General features: G+C 31.1%; 1 protein-coding gene across 3 annotated transcripts in view; it reads right to left on the minus strand.

Annotated features, from left to right (window-relative positions):
* LOC143249725 (neuronal acetylcholine receptor subunit alpha-7-like) overlaps positions 1 to 25,426 on the minus strand; it is a 128,658-nt gene that overhangs the window by 15,284 nt on the left and 87,948 nt on the right. For all 3 annotated transcript variants that reach the window (XM_076500042.1, XM_076500041.1, XM_076500043.1), the window contains 4 exons: positions 12,227 to 12,336; positions 9,974 to 10,227; positions 2,243 to 2,437; positions 331 to 417 (listed from right to left, as the gene is read on the minus strand). In XM_076500042.1, the coding sequence (XP_076356157.1) occupies positions 331 to 417; positions 2,243 to 2,437; positions 9,974 to 10,227; positions 12,227 to 12,336 (646 nt within the window). The remainder of the gene's footprint in view (positions 1 to 330; positions 418 to 2,242; positions 2,438 to 9,973; positions 10,228 to 12,226; positions 12,337 to 25,426) is intronic.

Here is a 25,426-nt window from a genome sequence, read left to right on the forward strand (position 1 = left end):
ATAGAAAAAAAAATATTTGAAATTTGCGTAGCGGAATTATAGAAAATCCGCTATTAAAATTAAAACAACCTTCAGAAGCTTAAATTTGCAGGCCAATGTAATTTTTATAATTACTCATATGTTATTAAACATTTTTTTCTATTTACAAAACATTTCATATTTAGTCCACAACGAATGTTTTGGTGTTCCTTTGTACATGAATATTAATCTAGAACATTTTCCTTCTTTTTCCTTTTATTGTTCAATTTGATAACAAAAATGTTCCTGTATTCACTTTCACAGCATTATTTAACTACCAAGTGTATCTAACTAAATATATCTTAAGCTCACCGATAATGGATACTGCATCTGAGGTTGGTGGCATAGTTTCAGCGAGTTGAAGAAGAAATACCATAAGAGACAAGAGGATTGTTACCCCTGAAATAAAAACATAAAATTCAGTTTAAATGAATATGGCCCATTGTTTTACTCAGGATAAGAAAACTATTGTTAAGATGTAAATTACTGGAATTCTGGTGGGTCAGCGATAAGTCTTCGTATGAATTTAAGCTCTAAAATCTGGGGTTTGATTCCCCGTGATGGAAACAACAGTAAACCCAATGTGGCTTTTCTCTAAAACAACAGTTATTTTCCCCAGTGGCACAGTCGTATGTCTGACGACTTATACTGCTAAAAAGCAGGTTTCGAAACCCGTGGTACGCAAAGCATATATACCCTTTATGTAGCTTTGTGTTTAAATACAAAGAAAATAAATTATTATTTATAACGCCGGTCATCGATAGTCTTCTTTACAAGCATAAATCAAAACTAGCGTTAAAAACGATAGTTCAAAATGATGTATCCATGAATTGATAAATTGTGAAGACATTGGATAAATATATTTCACATATATTCGAATTACAGAATGAAATTTCTTTACGTTATGATGAAACTACTGTAAATATCTTCTCATCACCAAGCATATATATATGTATAACGCCATTTTTTAAAGCACAAGTGAATGAAATTTCCTATGAAGGTCAATATGTAAATTACCTCACATAGCTTGTCTTACCTACGTTACTTTTACAAATAAACCTAAGTCTTATCATTTTTTCTTGGTCTTTCTGTTTACTTAAATGTTTACATGTTTTTGCTATAATTTGCTAAGTAAACTGGAATTAGTAAGAGTTTCTAATTAATTCTAAGCAAAATGTATATATCGGAAGTAACACGTAAATTAACGAAAATTTTTAACCAGAAAAACACATTGAATTTGTTTGTTTGTAATTAAGCACAAATCTACACAATGGGCTATCTATGTTCTGCCCACCACGGGTAACGAAATCCGGATTGTAGCGTTGTAAATCCTCAGACATACCACTCTGCTGCTTGGGGACGAACACACTGAAATGGATCAATGCAAAATAAAATAAAACAAGTATTGATTAAAATGTATTCAGTAATCTGCGTTCACTGTAACTATTATGGATTTGTTTCAGTTTAATCACACCTCAAATTGCACATATACGTTATGTAGAATCCTGATTTATTTTTGATATTTTGTTATTATATTTCTAAAAGATAAACATTCCTTTATTAGCTTTTTATATCTCACCTACTTTACACTGTGTCATATTGCAAATAATTATACAATAATAAAAAAATTAGCTTTATAACTTTGTTGTGTGCAGGACTGTATAATTTTAATTACATCATAATTTACAACATTGCCTAAGGTGTGTCTTAATGGATACTATAAGTAGACTGTACTATCATACACATTCAACATCAGTTTTTTGTTCTAATTATAATAGAATTACAATCACCTCAATCGGCAAATAATTAGGAAGGGTTCCCTACAAAGAAAAATAGCAAAAAAGTACTTTACTTTTAGGGCAACACAATATGTAATCTGTTTTTCAATAAAATTATATTAAAATTCTTTGTTACTATATCTTTGTACAACAGGACATAATATAACAAAAATAAGTGATCAAAATCCATCATTTTGGATTGAAGTTTTGAGGATACGCTTGTCGCTGAAGGTACATCAATAACTTTCTCTTTTGAATTATTCAAACGTTTTAAAATGATATACTATCGAAGATTGTTTGGAACGATCAGTGTAGTGTCGTTAGGGGTTGTATAACAGCTTTACAGTTGTAAAAGAGCTGCCTCACCACACTTAACTTGCCTTCAATTTATGTGTAAAAGTGTAATTTGACCAATTTGGACGAAACTTTTCCTTACAAGTTTTTACCTAGCGTGAGCTTTTCTCCGGAGTCAGGGGGCAGCGTGAACCCTAGAAGAGCCATCGATGATATGAGCACGCAGGGAACGATTAGGTTGAACCCGTAATAAAGTGTTCGACGACGAATGTGGATGACAAAGGTAATGTCAACGTATGGATCTGGACAACAAGCATAATATATAACGTTTCTTTTGGCAGGAACCTCTGAAATGTATACACATACAGAAAACAAAAACAAGATTAGAGAACGAACAAGAGTGAATGAACGCAGAAAACGAAAACAGCTTAAACTGAACATAACAAAAGGCTGGAAAAAAGAAAGTAAGTAAGAGATAGAAAATAGAACAAAGATCCAGCGAAATTAAAGAAAAAACTATCGACGGGCATAAGATGGACGTTTTATTTATAATATTACATCCAATGGGATTTTTTCTATAATTAAATATTCTATCTTTTTATGTTCGCTAGAAAATATGGAGTATATATGTACTTAAGACTTACAAGAAATAAAATAACGATATTTATAGAAGTAGGTGAACATAAAATCAAAACACAGTTATATAAAAGGACAATTACATAAATCTGATAGAAAATGGTTACAGAATATCTTATTTGCATATTCATATTAGAATGATAATATTATAGTGTTATTAAAGCTTAATTGGAGTGCCAAATACAAAGAGAAATATACCAAATCACAATATCAAGAGATTAAATCAGATTCAGTAAACACTTCTTGCAGATTACTTCAAATACTAATTCTAGAAGAGATAGCAAATACGTTAGATTTTACACTACACGTCCTACCTGGAGTCATAGACTAATGATAAACACGCAGTTTTGCTGAAATATAAATATACTGAAGTTTACCTGGATGCAGCACAAAAACAATGTGTCTTAGTGTTTTCCGTCTGGAAGGTGTATTAAAAGTTCTGAGCAATCAGAGCGTAAAATGTTATTACAACGTACATCAAAATATTAGTTTCCACTTGGTGCCAGTAATTTAATGTTCCAGCGTAGGAATGAATAAACTAATTACTTTGTGTACAACTTTCTCTAGTAGGGTTGAGTTTCTCTTCCATTGATTTAAAACCTTTTGTTTCATATGTAATTGAAATGACAGTAGCATTTTTTTTGTGAAATAAATAAAGTTAACTAATCTGATGGCCGTGACAGAAGATTGATAATACAGACGCGTGCAATACGTTACAAAAATATTTATCACGAGCAGAAGAACAAGATATATATATATCTGTCAAAGACAAATACAGAAGCTATTGATATTGCAGAGGTGCGTACAAAAATACATTAAAGCCAACAAAATGGTACATTTAATGTCAAATAGTTTAACGAGTTCCGTAGCAAAAAAATCGGTGTTGTACAATGATATCCAAAATAAAAAATGTGTAGTTTTTCTAAAGTTAAAACTCATACATTCATAAATAAAAAGAAAATTTGTTAAACGTAATTTTTTTTTATTATTGCTAACTTGACTCTGTTTGATTGGAACTTTTTATACACATGCGATTACAAATGGTAAGTGATGTAATACATGAAATATTTGTTAGACATCAGTGACAGCTTTAATGTAATACAAAATTCACCAAGTGATAAAATCTTACTTTTCCCCTTCTACATAATTTTAAATTTCCTCACAAGATAATTTTATTTTTTCTCCTCAATTGTTCACTACTTATTTTCTTTGGCTTTTCAAAGAAATTGAGATATTTCATTCACGCAAGATACCAGTTTTAGGAATTTTTTCTTTACCTACACTCGCATGAGAACATTTTGCTACTATCTGTTAAGTCGATTTTTTATAACAAGTAAAAACACTTTCAATTTGCAGATTAGCAGATCAAGCCGAGGTAGAGATTACGTAAAAACATATCAAAGAAATTACAAAGCAGACATGACTTTTGAATCGTGTAAATATAATGATATAGCACTGATGTAAAAAGTATTTGTGTCACACTTCATATTTTTTACAAAATGTTAAATTATACAGTCAAGAGAAACGCCAGTTTTATTTCACCAGAATGATTTTTATCTAGGAAAAAAATAAACGATTAGCTAATTACAGGAGTTATACAAATAGCAAAGCCCATTTTTTTACTATGGCTTCAGACGGTTATATTTACAAAAAAGAAACCCTTATGAAATAAAATATAATCAAAAGACTTGCTAAATCTGAACTCTCCCAACAAGTATCGTAAAAGAACGAGAAAGGATTAAAATAATAATTTTAATACTAAAATGAAATATGCTAAATTGAAACTTAAAGTAACCATATGAACATAATAAATTGAAACTTAAAGTAACCATATGAACATAATAAATTGAAACTTAAAGTAACCATATGAACATAATAAATTAAAACTCAAAGTAACCATATAAACATAATAAATTGAAACTTAAAGTAACCATATGAACATAATAAATTGAAACTTAAAGTAACCATATGAACATAATAAATTGAAACTCAAAGTAACCATATAAACATAATAAATTGAAACTCAAAGTAACCATATGAACATAATAAATTGAAACTTAAAGTAACCATATGAACATAATAAATTGAAACTCAAAGTAACCATATGAGCATAATAAATTGAAACTCAAAGTAACTATATGAGCATAAGCACGGTTTTAGTGAGTAACATTTCTCTTCGCTATGCTCATTTGGAAAGAATTGTGTAAAAAAGAGATCTATCAACGTTTCAAACAAATATCATTCAAGTTTATTTGAATAAAAGTAAAGAGAATTTAAATTTTATATATTTGAACTTATTCACACTATTGGTTTTGTGACGTGTAATTTTCAGTGAAATGAACGTATAGTTAGTGTTTCCAGTTTCAACTACAATATAACACGAAATGTAATTCAATCAGCAACTTTGCTACTCGTTTAAAGTTGAAACAACATAAAGACAAGTTAATTACTAATTATCTGAAATTTTGTCTCAGCTTTCAAATATCGCATTAAACGTATGGATCTTCACATCATTCTAGGTGATGTCTGAAATTCTTTGCCTTTCCAAAATTGTTGTTATTTGAAACCTGCTTGAGTTAATTTTCGGTCATGTTATGAAACAGATTTTAAATGAATGGTTTGGATCTCCACGTGCAATTAGACATCAGATTTCAGTGATGTCGAGAAAACCCACTTGAAAAGAAATATATATGTAAAAACGGCTTGTTTGGGTTGAGAAAATATTTTACGTAGAGGAGCGAACAACGTTTCGACCTTCTCGATCATCATCAGGTTCACAAAGAAGGAAAGAGGTAACTGACCGGAAGTTGACCACATGCTTGAAAGGGGTTGTGCAACTGAGTGTCGGAATGTAGAGGGCGGTGTTAGATGTTTGAATATATAATTTTATATTATTTATTTTATTATTTTTAATATAGGTATAAAGGTGCTCCTTTGTATTGGTTTATTTTAGGTTTAAGTTGTTGTATAAGTAAGGCTTCTTTAATTTTGCGTTTGTTTATGTTTGTTTCTTTATTTAGTATTTGAGTGTTTTCTATGGTTATGTTGTGTTTATTTGACTTGCAGTGTTCGAAAACGTGTGAAGGTGACTTTTTATGTTCTTTGAATCTGGTTTCCATTTTTCCACTTGTTACTCCAATATAGAAGTCGTGGCAGTTATCACATTGTATTTTATAACTAATGTTGGTGTGGTGTTTGTCAGTGTAGTTTTTACATAGTATAGACCTCACTTTTGTGCCTGGTTTATGAACAAATTTGGTATTAATTGGAATGTCATATCTTGTTATTAGTTTTTGCCAAATGTTGGTTATTTTTCTGCTGATGTCGGGAATATATGGTATGCAGCAGCATATGGTTTCGTGATTTTTTGATTCGTGAGATATATTTACTTTTGTTGGTTGATTTTGCTTTCTGTCTAGGTGTGTGCATATAATGTTTTCTACGGTTTGTGGAGGAAACTTATTGATGTTGATGAAGTATTGTTTTATTTTGTCTATTTCGTCGTTAATTTTGTCTGGTGAGCATAGTTTTATGGCTGTGTTTATTTGGTTTCTTAGTATGTTGAGTTTTTGTTTTGTTTCATGTGCTGAGTCCCAAGGAATGTATAGTCCAGTATGGGTTATTTTTTGGTGGATTTTTGTTTTAAATTGTGTGTCGGTTTTTGTAATTTTGAGGTTAAGAAATGACATTTGATTGCTTTCTTCCTGTTCACATGTGAAGTTTATGTTGGGATGTATAGAGTTAATTTGATTGAAAAAAAAATTAAATGTGTTTTCTGTAGATGTGAATCCTGCAATCGTGTCATCTACATATCTGTACCACTATAGTGGTGGATGTAATGCTGTGTTAATTGCTTGTGTTTCAACTTGCGTGATAAAAATATTGGCTAGAACTGGTAATACTGGGTTGCCCGTGCTTAGCCCATTTGTTTGTATATAGTTGTGGTTGTTGAACATGAAGTTTGTCTTCACCGTGGTGAATTCTATGAGGGTTGCTAATGGGTTGCTGGAAATGTCTATAGATGGGTTGGGATCTCGGATATAGAGTTCAAATGCTATCTTGCAGGCAGTTACCTCTTTCTTTCTTTATTATTTAAAAGAAATAACTAGGAAGAAATAGCTGCAGTTTCATTGTTAAAATATAAAATGTCCACTCAATCAAGTATATGACAAAAATATTGATCAATCCAAAAATATTTTCGCAATCCAAACGAGCCATTTTTTACATATATATAGACATCAAATTTATTTCTATAGTAAAATCTGTTGTTTGCCTGTAATGCTGGAAGAAAATACCGTAAATATTCATTTATTGATCAATATTTTTGTCATATACTTGTTTGAGTAGACATTTTATATTTTAACAATGAAACTGCAGCTATTTCTTCCTAGTTATTGCTTTTATAACAAGATTCAGTGCTGTTTCAAAAACTAAGTTAAGCACAAGAAAAGATCGAATTATGGAATACTAAATGTTATGTTTTAAATATTATCCTTAAAGATTTAAGTAACGAGTTAAACAACATATTCAATTTCTGTTTACTCCATTTTCAATTAAGAAGAACTACTTAAAATTTTAAATATTTAACAACAATAAATATTAGTTTGTTTGTGAATTTCCCGCAAAGCTACACGAGGGCTATCTGCGCTAGCCGTTCGTAATTTAGCAGTGTAAGACTAGAGGGAAGGCAGCTAGTCATTACCTCCCACCGCCAACTCTTGGGCTACTCTTTTACCAACTGATAGTGGGATTGACCGTCACAAAATAACGCCCCCACGGCTGAAAGGGCGAGCATGTTTGGTGTGACGGGGATTCGAACCTGCTATTCTTAGATTACGAGTCAAGTGCCTTAATCAACTGACCATGCCAGGCCTATAACAATGAGAATGGGGAATAATGCATACTACAGTATCGAGTTTTAATGCTAATTAACTGCGAGTAACTGTTTTAATAAAATTCACTATTTTTTTTTCATCAGAATGAATGATATTTGATGAATAACATTTCCAAAAAAATTTAAGAGTCTGGTCTTAAAACCGAGAACAGAAAAAATAAACTGGGGTCGTTAAAAACAACAACAACAACAAAAATCATTCGCATACAGTAACTAATTTCAAATTTAGAAATAATGAACAAATTAAACTAGGTTGTCGAAATATTTTGTAAGATTTTCAAATTAATGTGAGGAAAGTTTAAACGTTATATTTCAGAAAACAATTCATCCGGACTTAAGACTGGAGACTCGATTGTTAATTAAGTTCACGTATAACCAAATAAATAATCTTTTACAGACATTTATAGTAGTAAGTAATTACTTTAACTTTGAGTCATAAAGGAAAGTAATCCAATACTAATTACAGAGGCTCATTTATTCTTGTTGAAAGATTACTACATTGAAAATATGTTTACAATTACCCGAAATTATTACATGTGCTTTCGCAGGGACCTTTACAGTTTTAAAGTTCATGTGTCATGCTGTGTTGTAGCCTACAGAGTGTACGAATCTTTCTGGATTCATGACATAGCACGTTTTACTGACGTTATGACAGTACAAATTGGGTCATTTCAGAGAAATAATGGTGTGCGTGCATTTATATATCACAATTAATGGTTCGACACACTAACTCTTATAATAGTGTATGTGTGTTTACTTATTGTAACTATTAATATGCCACTTAAACCTTATAATGGGGTATATATATTTTTACTTCTTGTATCTAATGTTATGCCACATTAATCGTTATAAGAATTACATATTTTTACTTCTTGTAACTAGTTAATTCTTGTAACGTTAATTGTTATAATAGTGTGGATTTTTTTATTTATATTTCTTTCAATTAATCCATTTAACGTGTACGTTTAATTTTAGTAACTAATGGAAAGTGACATTAAACCTTATAACATCTACATGTTTTACTTTTTGTAATTAACTATATGCCATATTAATACTTATAACTGTATTTCAAGGTGTCGTATTCGTCATCCCATAGCTTGGGAATGTTATGGAGGCTTGTGCTGCTTTGCATTCAAGTATAGTTTTGGTTCACCATTACACACAAGGTTAGCTTTAGAGAGAGATCAAAACCGTGAAATTGAATGGTAAATGAACTTTAAACAAAAGAATGGTTATGAAAGATTGTATACTGTTATGAAATTGTATTTAATCTAGTCTTTTTTGACATTTTATACACAAAAACAGGAAATAATGAGAAGTAATTTCTGTCTCTATCAATTAGATTTGTAAAGCCTAAATTCGCTTTTTTTACTAACAATTTCAAGAAAGGAGTTCAAGGTTACAAATTATACTTTATCACGGGTTTCAAAAATACAGAAAGATACTTAACTTCTACAATGCAGAAATCTGCCATGAAAGTCACGCCTCACTGTATTTGTAGATTTAAACGTGTTATTAATACTCGTCTCAGACAATAAATACAGAAAGTTCGAGACTTTGGGTCTTTATAACATATTAAATTCTACTAATATTATTGCATTTGCTGACTTTTTAAAGATGTTACGATGGCTTATCAAGTAATTTTTTGGTGATGTTTAGTTGTTAAAAGTTATCATTGCAGGATAATATCAATGGTGATACGACCATATTCACATAAAAACCAAGTATACAAAACACTGGTTTTTTAAAACTGGGTTGTACAAATTTATTTACTTTATTTCAGAATTTCACGAAAAGCTACACCAAAGTTGGTTGAGTGTTTCAGAGTTTCTGGGCAAACCCTTCTTTTGAGATGATGAAGTACAAGGAACACCACTAGTCAACCAATACCATCTACAACCACTTTTTATGATACTCTTGCTTAATCAAGTAGTGGAGTGTGGCCTCAATTCTTACAGCGATTCCACAGCCCGATAGTGTGAAGCTGGTCTTTGCGGCAACCGCCATAAATCATGAATCCTTGTTAGCTTGGCACGACCTTGGCCGCAGTCAAACAATGAAACGTACCCTGCTGGTACCTCTATGGATTTACAACACTAAAATTAGGGGTTTGATTCCCCTCGGTGGACTCAGCAGATAGTCCCATGTGGCTATGCTATACACACACACACACACACACACACACACACACACACACACACATGAAGGAAGCAATATACATTACTCTGGATTATAAAAACAATAGAAGTAATAAATTTGATAACATAAGCCAGTAACATACGAAAATAATTACTACATTATTAAAATTTAGTGATTTTTCTTTTGATTTCAAGTGTTTAAAATATATTTTTACCAATTAATTCCCATTCACCATTGCTAATAAATGTAGAGAGGTCGCCTTCATTGCTGGCCAGTCGAAGGTCAAGAGCACCCCCATCGTATGTCCAAGAACCAAATTTCATTTCACATTTTTGATCGTCAAAAGGAAACCATGTGATGTCGATTTTGCACGTGCTTTTGAAGATACCTGGGGGAATGTAAGAGCAGCTACCGTTGTGGCGCACAACTACGTTTGTCTTATAAGTGCTGTCGATTTGATCGTCTGCGCTGTGAAAGAGAGATATACGGACTTTAGCTTTACAGGGTTGTAAGTTTTGTAAAACTCGCAATATTCTGGAACTATAAATGAATATTTGATATTTACACTACTGAAATGAACTAAAGAAAACATGAACTTTAACTGGACAGTCTCACAAAATTTTACCCTTTAAAAATGTGAACAATTTTGCACAAACTTTCTTCACTCTAATAAAACGCTAATAAGAAAATTACGTATTTGTAGCTTATTTGAAGTTACATCATTTGTAATTGTACGGTTAATACAAAATCATGCTGGTGTTATTACACAGCGAAATATGTGAAGTTGAGGTCAAATATTCCTAAAAGTAAGTTTAATGAGTAATGTGAAGGAAACATTTGTGTTCTGTTCTGCCAAATGTCTTCAGTTAAGAAGGCAGCAACTTTTATTGTTTTTTATTGCACTCGTAAGAGTGGAAACCGGATAACAATAACTACTACAAGTTTAAGTTTTATAAATTATTTTATTACTATTCTAACGTTTGGTAAGACACTAGTGTTTTAAAAATAAAAGTGAAACATACATCGCCAGCTTAATAACGTGTTTCTTTATCGCTAATGATAGTCTTTTCTTATAACATTTTATAGTTCACATAGCTTTAATACTCAGCCGGTTATCGTATAATTTAGGGTTTACACTTAACATATTATCTTTATCAGTCTCAAGTTATTATGTACAAAATTTATATACACACGCTTGAAATGTTTCAGGTTTAAGATGCATTACCAAAGTAACTTTTTTTTTTTCTGATGTGTTTATAATTATGTCATAATAATAAAATCGAAAGAAATGCTTTTGATATTTTATAGCTTCGAAAATTTTGTGAATGACCAAAATATAACGAAAGTACATTTCGACTGCTTGAATAAATTTTCTTCTAACATTAATAAGAACGATTTTACCAACGTTTTAGACTATGACTACTTAGCTTAAGATTCGTGTATTCCATAGTTAAATCAATAAAACAAAACAAACCTTAAGTAACATACAATGTTAATGTTACGGTTTATATATATATGTATGGGCAGAGGGAAGCAGAACAAACTCAGGGTAACTAAGCTCAAGCGATTAATAGCTCAGGTTTGTTTGTTTTGAATTTCATGTAAAGCTACACGAGGGTTATCTGAGCTAGCCGTCCCTAATTTAGCAGTGTAAGACTAGAGATAAGAAAACTAGTCACCACCACACACCGCCAACTCTTGAGCTACTTTTTTACCAACGAATAGTGGAATTGATCGTACATTATAACGCCCCCACGGCTGAAAGGGCGGGCATGTTTAGTGTGACGGGATTCGAACTCGCGACTCTCGGATTACGAGTCGAGTGCTATCCACCAGGCCATGCCAGGCCTTTTGATAAAATGAGATTAAAATACTAGCATTTGGTTTAGAAAATTAAAGTGTTTTTTTTAATGATTGAACACAGTACCTCAAACACATCAAATAAGTATTCTACCGTCTCATTTAATAAAATTGAAGTACTTTTATTTTAAAATTATTTTAAAAGTAACTCGGCCATCACAAAAATTTAAAGTTTGAAAAACAACAGTTTTCAAGCAAGATGTTTTTTCTTTCATTTAAATGATCTGCCAATGTTATATTAAACAACTCGTAATCTCTAGAATGAACGTATTAGTATGAATAATAACTGAGATATTAAAACTGAGAATGAATAATTACTGATATATTAAAACTGAGTATGAAAAATAACTGAGATATTAAAACTAAGTATAAATATAAAACTATGAAAATACTATTTGTTAATAAGAAAATCACTTACTTAAGAAACCATCAAAGAAGTTTAGCGAGCGCAAAACATAAACTAAATTCGCATAAAGATTTGTCTTTGTAGTTGTTAGTACAGTTTTGTGTTTATGTTACTCATTTATACAGAAGTAATTTTGAAATTATTATTGTGATAAAAGCAATTGTAGAACACACTCTTCATAACAACCTTATTAGAACCTACCTATTGTACATGAGAACGTCTGGTCTCCATATCTTGTGAGGAGCGAGTCGAATATCTTTGATATTGTTGTAATCAGAAGGGTTCCAGCGAAGATTCACATCCACCCATTCCTAACAGTACATGAGATCACATTGAATGTTATTTAGTAAAATTGATACAACAAATAGAGGTAAAAAAGGCTTTATTTTATTCAAACACTAACCAGTCTCTAGCTTTAGCATGATGAAAATAAAATGGAAATTAAAAAGTGCTTCTGTAACAATTTTTTGGGTATTAACCATTTAAAACTTTTAACTTTGAGCTAAACCAGTGCTTGAAGTGAGGTAAAAGACAAATAAGGATGACTTGTTAATTTGTTTAAGTTGAGTATTATATTTCTTGTTTTTCATGTGTATTCTTTATTTATTGTTATAAAAATGTCTAAAATGTAAACATTAGAATATTATTATATTAGGTAAGGTTAAGTTAAGCAATATAATGAAAAATAAAGTAAAATTCTTCCCGCAATATACTCGTGAGTAACTTGTGCAATACCTAGCGCGATACGATAACGTGAGCTGCAAGTTCTTAAGTGATCTGCAACTTGTGTGGCAGGATGATTTGTTAGGCATAGTTTAAAGAAATATAATGCAATAAAATAAAGTATAAACAGATGCATATTCTTTCGACTTATAGTATGGAAACTCTAATGGTTACTTTCTGGTTACTAACTCGGTCACACTGACCAAGCACGAGCGAGAGGATTCATCTGTCTCATCAATTTCTACTTTGTTTCATTTCTATCTCGTTCAAACACGACATTTTGAAAAAAAAATGTAGCTTTTCTCTCTAGTTCCTTGTCATCGTTTATTGAATCTTTCTTTATAAAAAGTTTACAATTTACTAAAACTCCAGTAATATATAGGTATTATTCCATTAAATCGAACTTACGTAAAATTGAATGATTAATACTTTTTCCTTTTATCTTTATTTTTCAATTCAGAACGAAGGAGCACTCCAACAAACGTTATGATATCATATACGGTACAGTATATATTTATTTCAGTATATATAATGGGAATTTGTAAACGATTTTTTCGCAAGTGATTCTCAGAGAGTAATGTGCACATGAGGACTAAGTGTAGATAACTAAATGTTAATTACAATAAACAATAAACATATTAACTAATACTCTGTAATTCTGTTTTCCTAATTATTGATATTACAATGCTATAGAAGTTTAACTTTGTTTACATGATATAGAACTCTTTGAAAAACATAGAAAGGCAAGAATATCATAGAAATATATGTATTAGTACAGTGGTATCCTTTACATTAACGCTGTTGAGCCCATCTAAAGTTTAACAACATGACAGATTTTCGCCATTTCTTTTTCAAGATGGCGTTGAGTCACCTTCTTGGGCTCGCTATACTAACGCCGCAGAGATGCACGTTGTCTAACTATCTCTACTTTTGATACACTTAGATTTATATAATATTTAGCTTATTTGTTTTTGTCGTCAAGCACAAAGATACACAATCGACTATTTGAGCTGTGAACACCACAGGTGTATTTTGTTAATTCGCACCGACCACCTAAATGAATTATTTTTAGACACTTTTTGAAGATCCACTTAAACTCTGACTACGTAATGTCACAGAAAAATCTTTAATAACTAGAAAAGCACTCAATAGAGCCCTACTTTCGCCACGCAGCGATGAACATAACTCATTTCTTAAGAAATACAAACATCTGTCCATATGTCTGACATTATCAATTGACATGGACCATTTTAGTAAGACAAGGAGGAATAATAATCTACATAAGTCCACCAAGTTTCATTAAAATCTGATCATTTTTGACTGAGTTATAGAGCAAACGTAGTGTAATAAATCGACTCCCCATGTTAACAGATAGGTATTTCTTGGAGTTTCCTGACCTTGATCCTCGAAACTAATCACTTCTTAGTTAGGTTATAGTCCGACCTCTTATTTAGAGGATTTTAATGGGGAATTTGTACAACAGTAAAGCACATAGTTGACATTTTCTCATTGTTATAGTTTGAAACTGCCTTCGGAAGCGCTCTTTCCGCTTTTTGTCGACATAGACCAGAATTTTCCATCAACATCAACCGTTATCCGTACATGTAGAATTGAAACAACGAGGCACTTTTTAATATAGTAACGAGAATCAAAGAACAAGAATTTATAATGCAGTTGACAAAATGGGGAATGTAGACTTATGTGGGTAGCACTGCAATAAATATTAATGAAACACAATAGTGAAATATAGACAAAAATCTTTGTAACTTGCACAGTCATATATTTATTCACAAAATATATTGACTTTCCGAAAAAAAAAATTATGTTTATGTTAACTTGTAGAAGAACCAAATACACCCATATACCGCTGTATTATAGTTTACAGTAAACGACGTTGAATTAAGTTATTGATTGTTCTGGAATTAGGCACAAAGATACACAATGGGCTATATGTGCTCTGCCAACCACGGGTATCGAAACCCGATTTTTAACGATTTGATTCCGCAGACATACCGTTGTGTCATCTGGGGACAAGATGTTAAGAAAACCTTACGATATTCTAAAAGCCATTATTAATACAATTTATGCCTTAATGTAATAGTTAAATAGTCTTATCTGATTTATCTTGAATTTAAATAAATATTAGGAACTGACGTTTTTGAAAAGTTAAGGATAAAACTTTTATCGGGTACAAATAACTAATTTTCTACATACGGACTCACTTCTTTATGCTTGAGTGAGGAAGCACATTGTGTTAATATAATAATAAGTAGGCAAACAGAGATTTATAAGAAAAAAGAAATGATTTATTTATGGCAGAACATGCTAGATCTCTCAACAGGACATTAGTCTGTTTTTCTCATACCTGAAAAAGACAGGCCAGCATTCTCTTGTAACTGTTAAATATTTGTTGTTGCAATAAGTTATTATTACGATTTCAGAAAAATGTTTACACAAAATATTAGTAAAAATATTTAAGGTCAAGGTGATGTATAAGACTATAACAAATTTATTTGCTCAAAATATGTTAAAGAAAATAAGAATAAATGCGCTTTATTTAAATAATTTGTAATTGCAGTGGGGCGCTGCAGCAGATGCGACTCGAAGTTCCTCTGGTGACATGCTTAGCAACGTAGTATTTAAAGCGTTGTGAATTCTTGACCAACTAAAAATGCAATACTGTCATGAATGAGTTTTTTGCTGAAGAAAATAAAGTATTTTCAAACATAAATGTTATTTAGCAATATTTTTTTTACATATACTAAAGGTAATATGTTAGTCTATGATGAGAAGTGAGTTTCATATAATAAAATTTGTGACTGACGAGTTTTTGTATGTTATTGATGCTCTATCTATAAAATGTAATCGAAAGATTGGTACGGTAACAATTTCAAAATCCACGTGAGAAATCCACGACTATATCTGTTTGATATAGTCGAAGAATTATCATTTTACTTATAACTAATGGTTGTTTTATGATTATGATTATCAACCGTTTTTGTGTATTGATTATTAGTGAAAATGTATTTGGTGACTTGTTAAACTAATAAAATTAATTAGTATAGTGTACATAAAATTAGGTTTTTGCCCTAATCTTTAGGCGAAAAAAAACAATACATGTTACCCGTAACATTGTTTCAAAAATCTCTATTAGTTTCGAAAAATTAAATTTTTGAATTTGAAACATACAAAAACTCTAGTTACAGTATAGTGAACATTACATTTATGTTAAAAATATATTATTATTTAGAGTTCGAAAAGCTTGTTTTCAATATTAAGGATAATGTAAATACATAGCAACAATGTGTTATAGCTGACTTTTAATAAACGTTTTAAGTTTCTTCTTTCTTGCTATTGATGAGATGTTCAGATAATGATCTTATCACTTTCCCTTTAGAGAAATGCTGTCTATATGAGTGTGATTACGTAAGGATATTTGTTTTTCCTAACAGTCAGAGTTTAGCTAGTTTGATATCAGTGTCCCAACAGAATATGTTATAATATATTGTCTCTTCCACTTTTGAAAACATGGATATCCTATGGAACATTGTCTAAAAGAAGCTATGAAAAGTTTCGAAATTGATTAGATACTTTTACAAGATTTGTAGAAGTGTGTTTGCTGGTGACCAACTGTCTTGCTATGACAGAGAAACAATTGCACATCGGGGTCAGAAATGTGGAAGCCACTGGATCTTTATGTAACGTAGCCGAGATGAGAAAGAAGAATACTGTTATTCATTAGGACTGGTGCCAATAAATCTCAACATAACAATACCACCAAGAACTGTCGAACATAAAGTTAGAATAAAAAAGTACTGCAAGGACCGTATTCGTCTGCGCGTGGGTGAATGGACGATATTTATATAATATCCTTATTATCGTTATTGGCACGCTTTCAACAAAATTCAGTCCTCAAATATTTATGACAAAAAATGAAAGTGTTGTTATTTTATAATAGTGATTAAAAATTTTTATTATATAGTAAACTGAGATCACATTCAAATAACAAATAACAGTAGATTTGTTAAAATATGATTAAATATATGCTTATAAGTTAACCCACCTACAGTAACAGCCGTTCTGGAATTAAACTGTGATATCACTCCTTTCTAAGATAGCTGCGCCCTCTGGTTCTGTTTCGTTTCTGACGTCATGTTCGCCTGCCATTGGAGTGTATCAGCGTTTCTATAGCAACGAGCTTTTTACGGTGACATCATTTAATAATGCCCCTGGTGCTAATTTGTGGAACTGTGATCGTCTTTACCTCTTCTTTTATTTTCTTCCCCCATTACCTGGCGATCTCTAATGAGGCAGCATCGTGTGGGCAGTAAAGTAATGGGGTAAATACGTACTTCTGTTGACTAGTTTATCACATCAAAAATATAGGCTAGTAGGAAAGACAGCCCTTGAATAGCTTTGCGTGAATATTAAAAAACAAACAAAAAGCTGCCCTAATTATAGAATCTTTTCTTTATGGTCAAGATTTGGCGAACTGGTAGCTACTATAGAAAAAAACATTGAATGTAATAACACAAGCAACCAGTTTTCAAATCTCTTATCTTAGGTGCAAAAAATAAAATAAAACAAAACAAAGCACGGGTTGAAACGTATTTTGAGCACAAAGTGTGGAAAATGAGTTATTGAAGGTGTGTGATGTCGTTTTATGAATCGAATTTCATTCATTTTCTGTAGTTACTGTAGAATAAAAATATGAGGAACACAACGTGAGACACATGACTGTAGTAACTGTAGAATAAAAATATGAGGAACACAACGTGAATCACCTGACTGTAGTTACTGTAGAATAAAAATATGAGGAACACAACGTGAGACACATGACTGTAGTTACTATAGAATAAAAATATGAGGAACACAACGTGAATCACCTGACTGTAGTTACTGTAGAATAAAAATATGAGGAACACAACGTGAATCACCTGACTGTAGTTACTATAAAAAATGAAAAAAAATATGAGGAATAAAAATATGAAAAACACAACGTGAGACACCTGACTGTAGTTACTATAGAATAAAAATATGAAAAACAAAACGTGAGACACCTGACTGTGGTTACTATAGAATAAAAATATGAAAAACACAACGTGAGACACATGACTGTAGTTACTATAGAATAAAAATATGAAAACACAACGTGAGACACCTGACTGTAGTTACTATAGAATAAAAATATGAGGAACACAACGTGAATCACCTGACTGTAGTTACTGTAGAATAAAAATATGAAAAATACAACGTGAGACACCTGACTGTGGTTACTATAGAATAAAAATATGAAAAACACAACGTGAGACACATGACTGTAGTTACTATAGAATAAAAATATGAAAAACAAAACGTGAGACACCTGACTGTGGTTACTATAGAATAAAAATATGAAAAACACAACGTGAGACACATGACTGTAGTTACTATAGAATAAAAATATGAAAAACACAACGTGAGACACCTGACTGTGGTTACTATAGAATAAAAATATGAGGAACAGAACGTGAGACATATATATGTAAAAAACGGCTCGTTTGGGTTGAGAAATTTTTTTTACGTAGAGGAGTGAAAAATTTTCTCAACCCAAACGAGTCGTTTTTTACATATATATGTCTCTACAAGTGGGTTTTCTCGACATCACTGACAACGTGAGACACCTGACTGTAGTTACTATAGAATAAAAATATGAGGAACACAACGTGAGACACCTGACGAACTTTTTTTTTTTGGTTTCACTATGCAAGCTGCTTGAAAGGGACATATTGCTATGGGAAACCTTCTTACGTTAAGAGTTGGATTTTTCAATATCTTTGGAAGGGCAAATACCATTAAGAGGACACACCTAAATGCTACTGGCGATCAAATATTTTTTTGAACAAGAAAGATTTTTTCCAATCAAAATAAGTCACCACGTTTGTTCAAAGTTTGTTTCTGAAAGTATGACTGTAACTTTAGTTTTTTGTTGTGTTTTTTGACAACGTAATCTCCGTATCTCAATCCAAATGAGAATCCTTGAAATGAGGTTGATCGTTACATTCGCGACCGAGATCTTGAGTTCATATCTGTGACTCAGATGATACTTGTTAATGAATAGAATATAAAAGTCATCTTATAGAGTCTCTGTCCCTCGAATTTTACACATTATCAGGGTAACAAGAGTGTCGTTATAAAGCGTTCAGTGAGATTATGGAGAAAAATAATCAAGTCGGAAGAATAAACAGTAAAAATACACAACAACAAAAAGCGTTACTATAACCTACTACTAAAGCATTTAAAATAGTATTTCTTCTTCAAGTTGCCTTCTTCAAGTGCTTGGTTTTAAACGCATTGACTAAAATGAGCACTTATAATGCAGCAAAATCAAAGTAGTAAACCCAACTAATCTGCATTATAATTTTGTATTTGTTGTTGAGTGGAAAGCTTACACAATGCTGTACCCACTACAGGTATTGAAACCCATTCTTGCAGAGTTACTGGGTGCTTTTGTTATATATGGAGTACTCAAAATAATATATCTGGAAAATATTTAAAAACAGAAGTTTCAAAATCTTTATATATATATATATAATGCAAGATTCATAGTTTTGTGGAATGTTTCCAAATTTTGATATCACTGTGTAAACAAATATTAAACAATGCGTTTAACGTAAAGGGTAGAAAATATAAGCCCCCCGCTAGTACAGCGGTATGTCTCCGGATTTACAACGCTAAAATCAGGGGTTCGATTCCCCTCGGTGGGCTGAGCAGATAGCCCGATGTGGCTTTGCTATAAGAAAAACACACACAAAAAATATAAAAAAAAGATTGGAAATATGTAAAACACATAATTTATACTAACCTTACACGAGTTACCATTCAATAGTGTATATTTAGTTTTCAAGTAATGTGGTACACTTAGTCGAAGCATTGTATTCACGAGAGGAAATATTCTACAGCAACAGTCTCCAACAAACAAAGTATAGGTGAAGTGTTATTAGATATTATTTGTATTGAAAAATCTCTAGAGATCAACTCAGATGGTTCATTTAAATCAATGGTTTCATCGTCTTACCCCCTGAGACTCTCCAGGGTATTACCGTGACCCCTATAATAATTTTTGTAATGGTGAACTTTAAGTAAAAGTAGAATAAAACAAAACTATATAAAGATCCTAATTTATTAAAAATGTTACAAATAAATTACCTTGAGAAATGCTACAAGTGCTAAACTAATGCAAAATCCATGGAATTACTGAACAACATACAAAACCTACTTATTCATTCAGTGTGAGGGTTGATATATGATGAAAAAATATATTAAATACGATGGAAACTTTGATATTTAAATATTAAGTTCGATGTATTAATATTATATAGTTAAAAAAATTTAGGCAGTTCAAAACGTTGTAATATATGAAACTTTTTACTCAAAATTAGACAGGTGGTTGCGCAACAAGCATCTCGACGCGGTTCAACTGCCGCACTTCAGCGTGTTTCTCATTGGTGGGCAGTTACAGGCACTTGCCACAGAAACTACAAACTGCTCCGTGATTTCCCCAATAATTCTCAAACCTTCCGTGGCCCCCGAGAAACTTCAAACGACCCCCAGGGGTCACGACCCCTAAGTTAAGAATTACTGATTTAAATAATTGATACATCTGCGGACTTACAACTCTAGAACCCGTGTTGAGCAGAACACAAACAGCTCATTGTGTAGCTTTGTGCTTAACTTCAAATAAATATTTAAAAATATTTTGAATCTTATGTTATAACATTTGGTATCTCATTAAAGATAACATTTCTTAGTTTAGATGTTGTACACAATAATATTCTATAAAGGATCAAAGTAGCCAGTTTAGATTTTTACACTATAATATTCTATAAAGGGTCATATTTTCTTAAATGTTGTGCTTAACAATAAGCTTAAAGTTTTCTAGTTGCTAACTCAGACGTTGTGCTCAACAATAAGCTTAAAGTTTCCTGGTTGCTAACTCAGACGTTGTGCTCAACAATAAGCTTAAAGTTTCCTGGTTGCTAACTCAGACGTTGTGCTCAACAATAAGTTTAAAGTTTTCTAGTTGCTAACTCAGACGTTGTGTTCAACAATACGCTTAAAGTTTTCTAGTTGCTAACTCAGACGTTGTGCTCAACAATAAGCTTAAAGATTCCTAGTTGCTAACTCAGACGTTGTGCTCAACAATAAGCTTAAAGTTTCCTAGTTGCTAACTCAGACGTTGTGCTCAACAATAAGTTTAAAGTTTCCTAGTTGCTAACTCAGACGTTGTGCTCAACAATAAGCTTAAAGATTCCCAGTTGCTAACTCAGACGTTGTGCTCAACAATAAGCTTAAAGTTTCCTAGTTGCTAACTCAGACGTTGTGCTCAACAATAAGTTTAAAGTTTCTTATTTGCTAAGTTAGATGCGGTGCTTAATAATAAGTTGAAAGTTTCCTTGTTGCTAGCTTAAATGTTGTACAAAATAATATGCTATAAAGTATCATACCAGATATTATGCACAATATACACAATATGAATGAAAATTTGTAGTGTGAAATTGTGCGTCCAACAAACTATTTATTTGACAATTTGTGACTGAATATCCAATAAAATATTTCGTATTAATGACTTTATTAATACAACAGTAACAGGTCAAATTATTAATCACAAGATCAATGATAAATGAATTAACATTAACAATCTAGCAACTAAAATATGCTTTATAAGTCACAAACATTAATTATACAGTATTATATATATTATATATTTATTAATTAATAATTGTTTTATGCTAACGCTTTATGAAGTGTATTAAAATGTTTATAACAGACCGTAGTTTAGATACAAGGGTTTTTGCTTCCTATAGTTATTATTTATTATCCTAAGTATGTTCCATATAATATGTAAATCAAGAAATATGCTTTTCTAAGATATGTGTATCAATGACAAGAAAATATGTACAAAACTGAATATATCTAATGCTTATAAAGATTGTCATTGCACAGCATCATTATGTTTTTTTTTTTAAACTGGATGCATAAAATTAAAATTTACGAGTCAACTTACACAAAACATATACAAAACGTTTTATTAAATTAACGTAAAGTAAAAAAAAATTCTGAGCTTACAAGAAATCCATTCAGGCATGTATTATAAAACGGGATTAAAAATTATAATACTATAAAAGCGTAAAAAATAAACAAAAGTATGAAAGAATAAAAAATATTTGAATTACACTATTATATGTGTTAAATAGTAATAACTAAGGTAACAAAATGTAATATGCTTCGTATATGAAGCTTTATAAGTGACAATTCTGCTTTGGTGCTAAGTAATTTATTTAGCAGTTCCAACTTTGTCATGTGTTCTTGGAATATAGACTTAAAATACCATTAGCAGTAAGAGTATTCAACTAATTATCTAAGACAGGGTGGGCAAACAGGTTTTTTGCGATTTAAAACTCATAATTAAGACTAATCATTACTCAGTGTAACTTTTATTGTTAGCATTTTCTCTAGTAGAAATTATTACAATTATACTATACACTACAGTATAATTGTGTTTGATTGCGAATGTTTATGTGACCACTTCATATTTTTACTTTTTCCTTCCTTAATAGCAACAAATACCCATACCTCAGAAAAGTGATTTAATATATTTTTATATCATAACATACAAAAATGAACAGTCATGACATGTTGCATCTGTAAATTTAACAGCAGAAGTTATTTGAATTTAAGAGGCCCCTAATAAGTCAGTGAGGGACATTTTTGTTAAAAACAATTACCCAGTCTGGTTTTTCTTAATTTAAAATAAAACATTTGGAAATATTTGTTTGCTAAAAATAAGGTATTTCCCGCACAATTTTAGCATTTCGGCTGTGAAAAGTGATTTGAAATGGTAAGGTGACTGAAATCTGTTAACGTATCACGAGCTTAACGGCCAAGCACAAGAATCATGTATGTTTCCAAATGACTCTCAGAGGTGTTCAGGAACTGTTTAAAACAACCTTGATAGGTATTGAGTAGCAAGACGAGTGCAATATTATCCATGTAGCTGCTTTCAAATCATTCTTGTCTATTCATCATATTGCTGACTACCGTGATGCTTCGACCGTCCCTACCAAATCGCAGGTGAAATCGTTCGTATTTCAGTTGAAACCTAAACATGAAAGGATGGCAATTGCTTAATTAATGATGCTGAGATAATGGCTTTATTGATATATGCTAAATTTACTCCTAACGGGTAGACCTCAGTACTAACTAGTATGGAGACAGGATGATGTATTTCATTTAAATATTTATCAATTAACAAACGAAAAGTTGTCTCGAAAAAATATTTTGAAAATCACCATCTTTGGATTGAATTTATTTTTAATTCAACAAACTGTAGTGTAAAGACACCCTTTGGCTCCTGATGGACGTGTTAATAAACGCAAAACTTTGATAAGTATACCAACAAAATATTGTATTAAATATAATTATACGTTGTTGTTTCAATAGGTAATTATCAAAGGATAAATAGATATCTTTGTAATTTCTTTGATAATCAAGAGGAAATTAACACTTGTAATACGATGATTATTCTGGTTAGTTATAGTAATTCAAATTTACAGTTTTAATGCTTTAATAAGTATTGCTTAATAATTATTTTTAGCAATAAGGTTACTTTTGAGCCCAATTAAAATTATCTTCTCACTTTTGTGATTACACTATGCATTTTGTATTGTAATTGTTTTATACCCGCACATCTCTTGAAATTTTAATCAGAGTGTAATTGAAATTAAAGCTAAATGATACACTGTTTCATTGGAGCATGTTTTCGTGAAACAAATACGAAAAAAGTACCTTGTTTTCTTAAGGCATGAAACTCAATTTGTTTGGCGAAATTTCATTAGACTAACAAATGCTGGATTCACACGAAATAAGAGGATCTCCTGAAACATGTGAATGTTTATTCAAAGTAAGAAATTACTTTTAGAGCTAATTTATAATTTTGCTAGAATTCTAATCAATAATTTTATTCTTAGTAAAACATGTAAGAAAAAATCAGCCACAGTTTGCAATAGAGAAAAATGTGTAACTAGCTTTCTTTATAGATTAAACATGACCATCATTACCTTTGTTTTAAGTAAAGCATGACTTCAAATTTTAATTAACATATAGGAGTTATGCTTCTTTTCTGCTGTATTAGTACTTTGTTTAATCTTTGTTTACGTAAATTGATTCAAGTAAATTAATTGATTTAAATGCACATTAATTGTCTTGCTATGAAGACAACTAATGTGCATTTAAATAGATATTATACAATTATCTCTTAGTTTTACCATATTGATTTGAATTCACATTAATTGTCTTGCTACTAAGTTTATGGATCTATAAATGAGAAGTGATTGCTATGTCTAATGAAATGTATGGTTATATATAAAATGTTTTTTTGTGATTCAAATGCAAAATAATAATAGTGCTGTAGTTATTATAAAATGTTACTGGTTTTTAAGCTTGCTTGTCTAACATTAATATTAGATTAATTTACGTAGATTAATAAGTTATCTGATTCAAAAACATTTTATTCATTAAGACTAATATGTTAATAAGTAACAAATGTTGTACAAATAGGTAAAAAAGGTTAGCGTCTCATTGAGAAAGATGTTGAATTCGTTTGTACAGAAGGTTGACTGTACTTAATAAAAAGTATATGCTAATGTAGTGTCGTGTCTCCCTGTATGCGAACCGGGGCGTCACGGGTGACTTGTTTATCACAAATATATACGGTCCGCGGTAAAAACTCCAACTCTGACATTGCAGTGTCATCATGGATAAAACTATGGTTGGTGAATATTTATTAGCGTTTTCTGAGGAAATATATTCGTAGATCGAAATTGTTAAACGATGTAGAACCAAAGGATGCAACATTAGGAAAAAGAAAAGCAATCCTTCAATATTTTTTTGTAAAATCGGAAAGCTTATATAATAGAACGGTTGAAACAAAAGTGGGTTCGGAAACCACACCTAAAACAAATTATAAATTTTAGTGTAAACTATAATTATGAAAAAGAACACTAACAAAAACAAAATTGTGAGAAAGTAAAGCACATCTTCTGGTTTCGTGAACAAAATAAGAACCAGGGTATGAAATTCTGAAAACCTCTTATCAGATAATATAGAAGGATATATAGAAGTATAAGTCTCACAAGTTGAATGTTGACAAGTTTTCAAACATGCTTTCAAACTAACAGTTGTTTTCAAATATAAAATTTGACCAATGAAATTGAAATTCTAAGATATTGTATTTAACTTCATACTTGTCAGTCCTTCGAAGCAATTCCTATGAACTTTTCTGCTTTCGGCAAGCCGATGTCCACATATATAAAGTAGAGGCTTGATCAAAAGCCTAAACTTGTGGTCCAAAACTAACTTTGTTGTTCATCAAAATCTTGTTAATACGGCAGTATTTAGTAACAGTATGTGATCATTGTTGTTTTTATGAAATTCGATTAGTTCTTGACATATTATAAATAAATCATTTCGTAATTTTCTCAACAGATTAAGGTGTTCAAAACTTGGTGAAACTTGTCAGTAAATCGTTTTTTAATCATTTAAAAATTTATCTCCCCCTCCAGGAGGCTAACGGTAGGCTTATTAACTTACAACGCTAAAGTTCAGAGCTTAATTTTGCGTGGTGGTCAGAGATAAGAT

The sequence above is a fragment of the Tachypleus tridentatus genome, chromosome 4 (genome assembly GCF_004210375.1).
Source record: "Tachypleus tridentatus isolate NWPU-2018 chromosome 4, ASM421037v1, whole genome shotgun sequence".
Classification (NCBI taxonomy): Eukaryota; Metazoa; Arthropoda; class Merostomata; order Xiphosura; family Limulidae; genus Tachypleus; species Tachypleus tridentatus.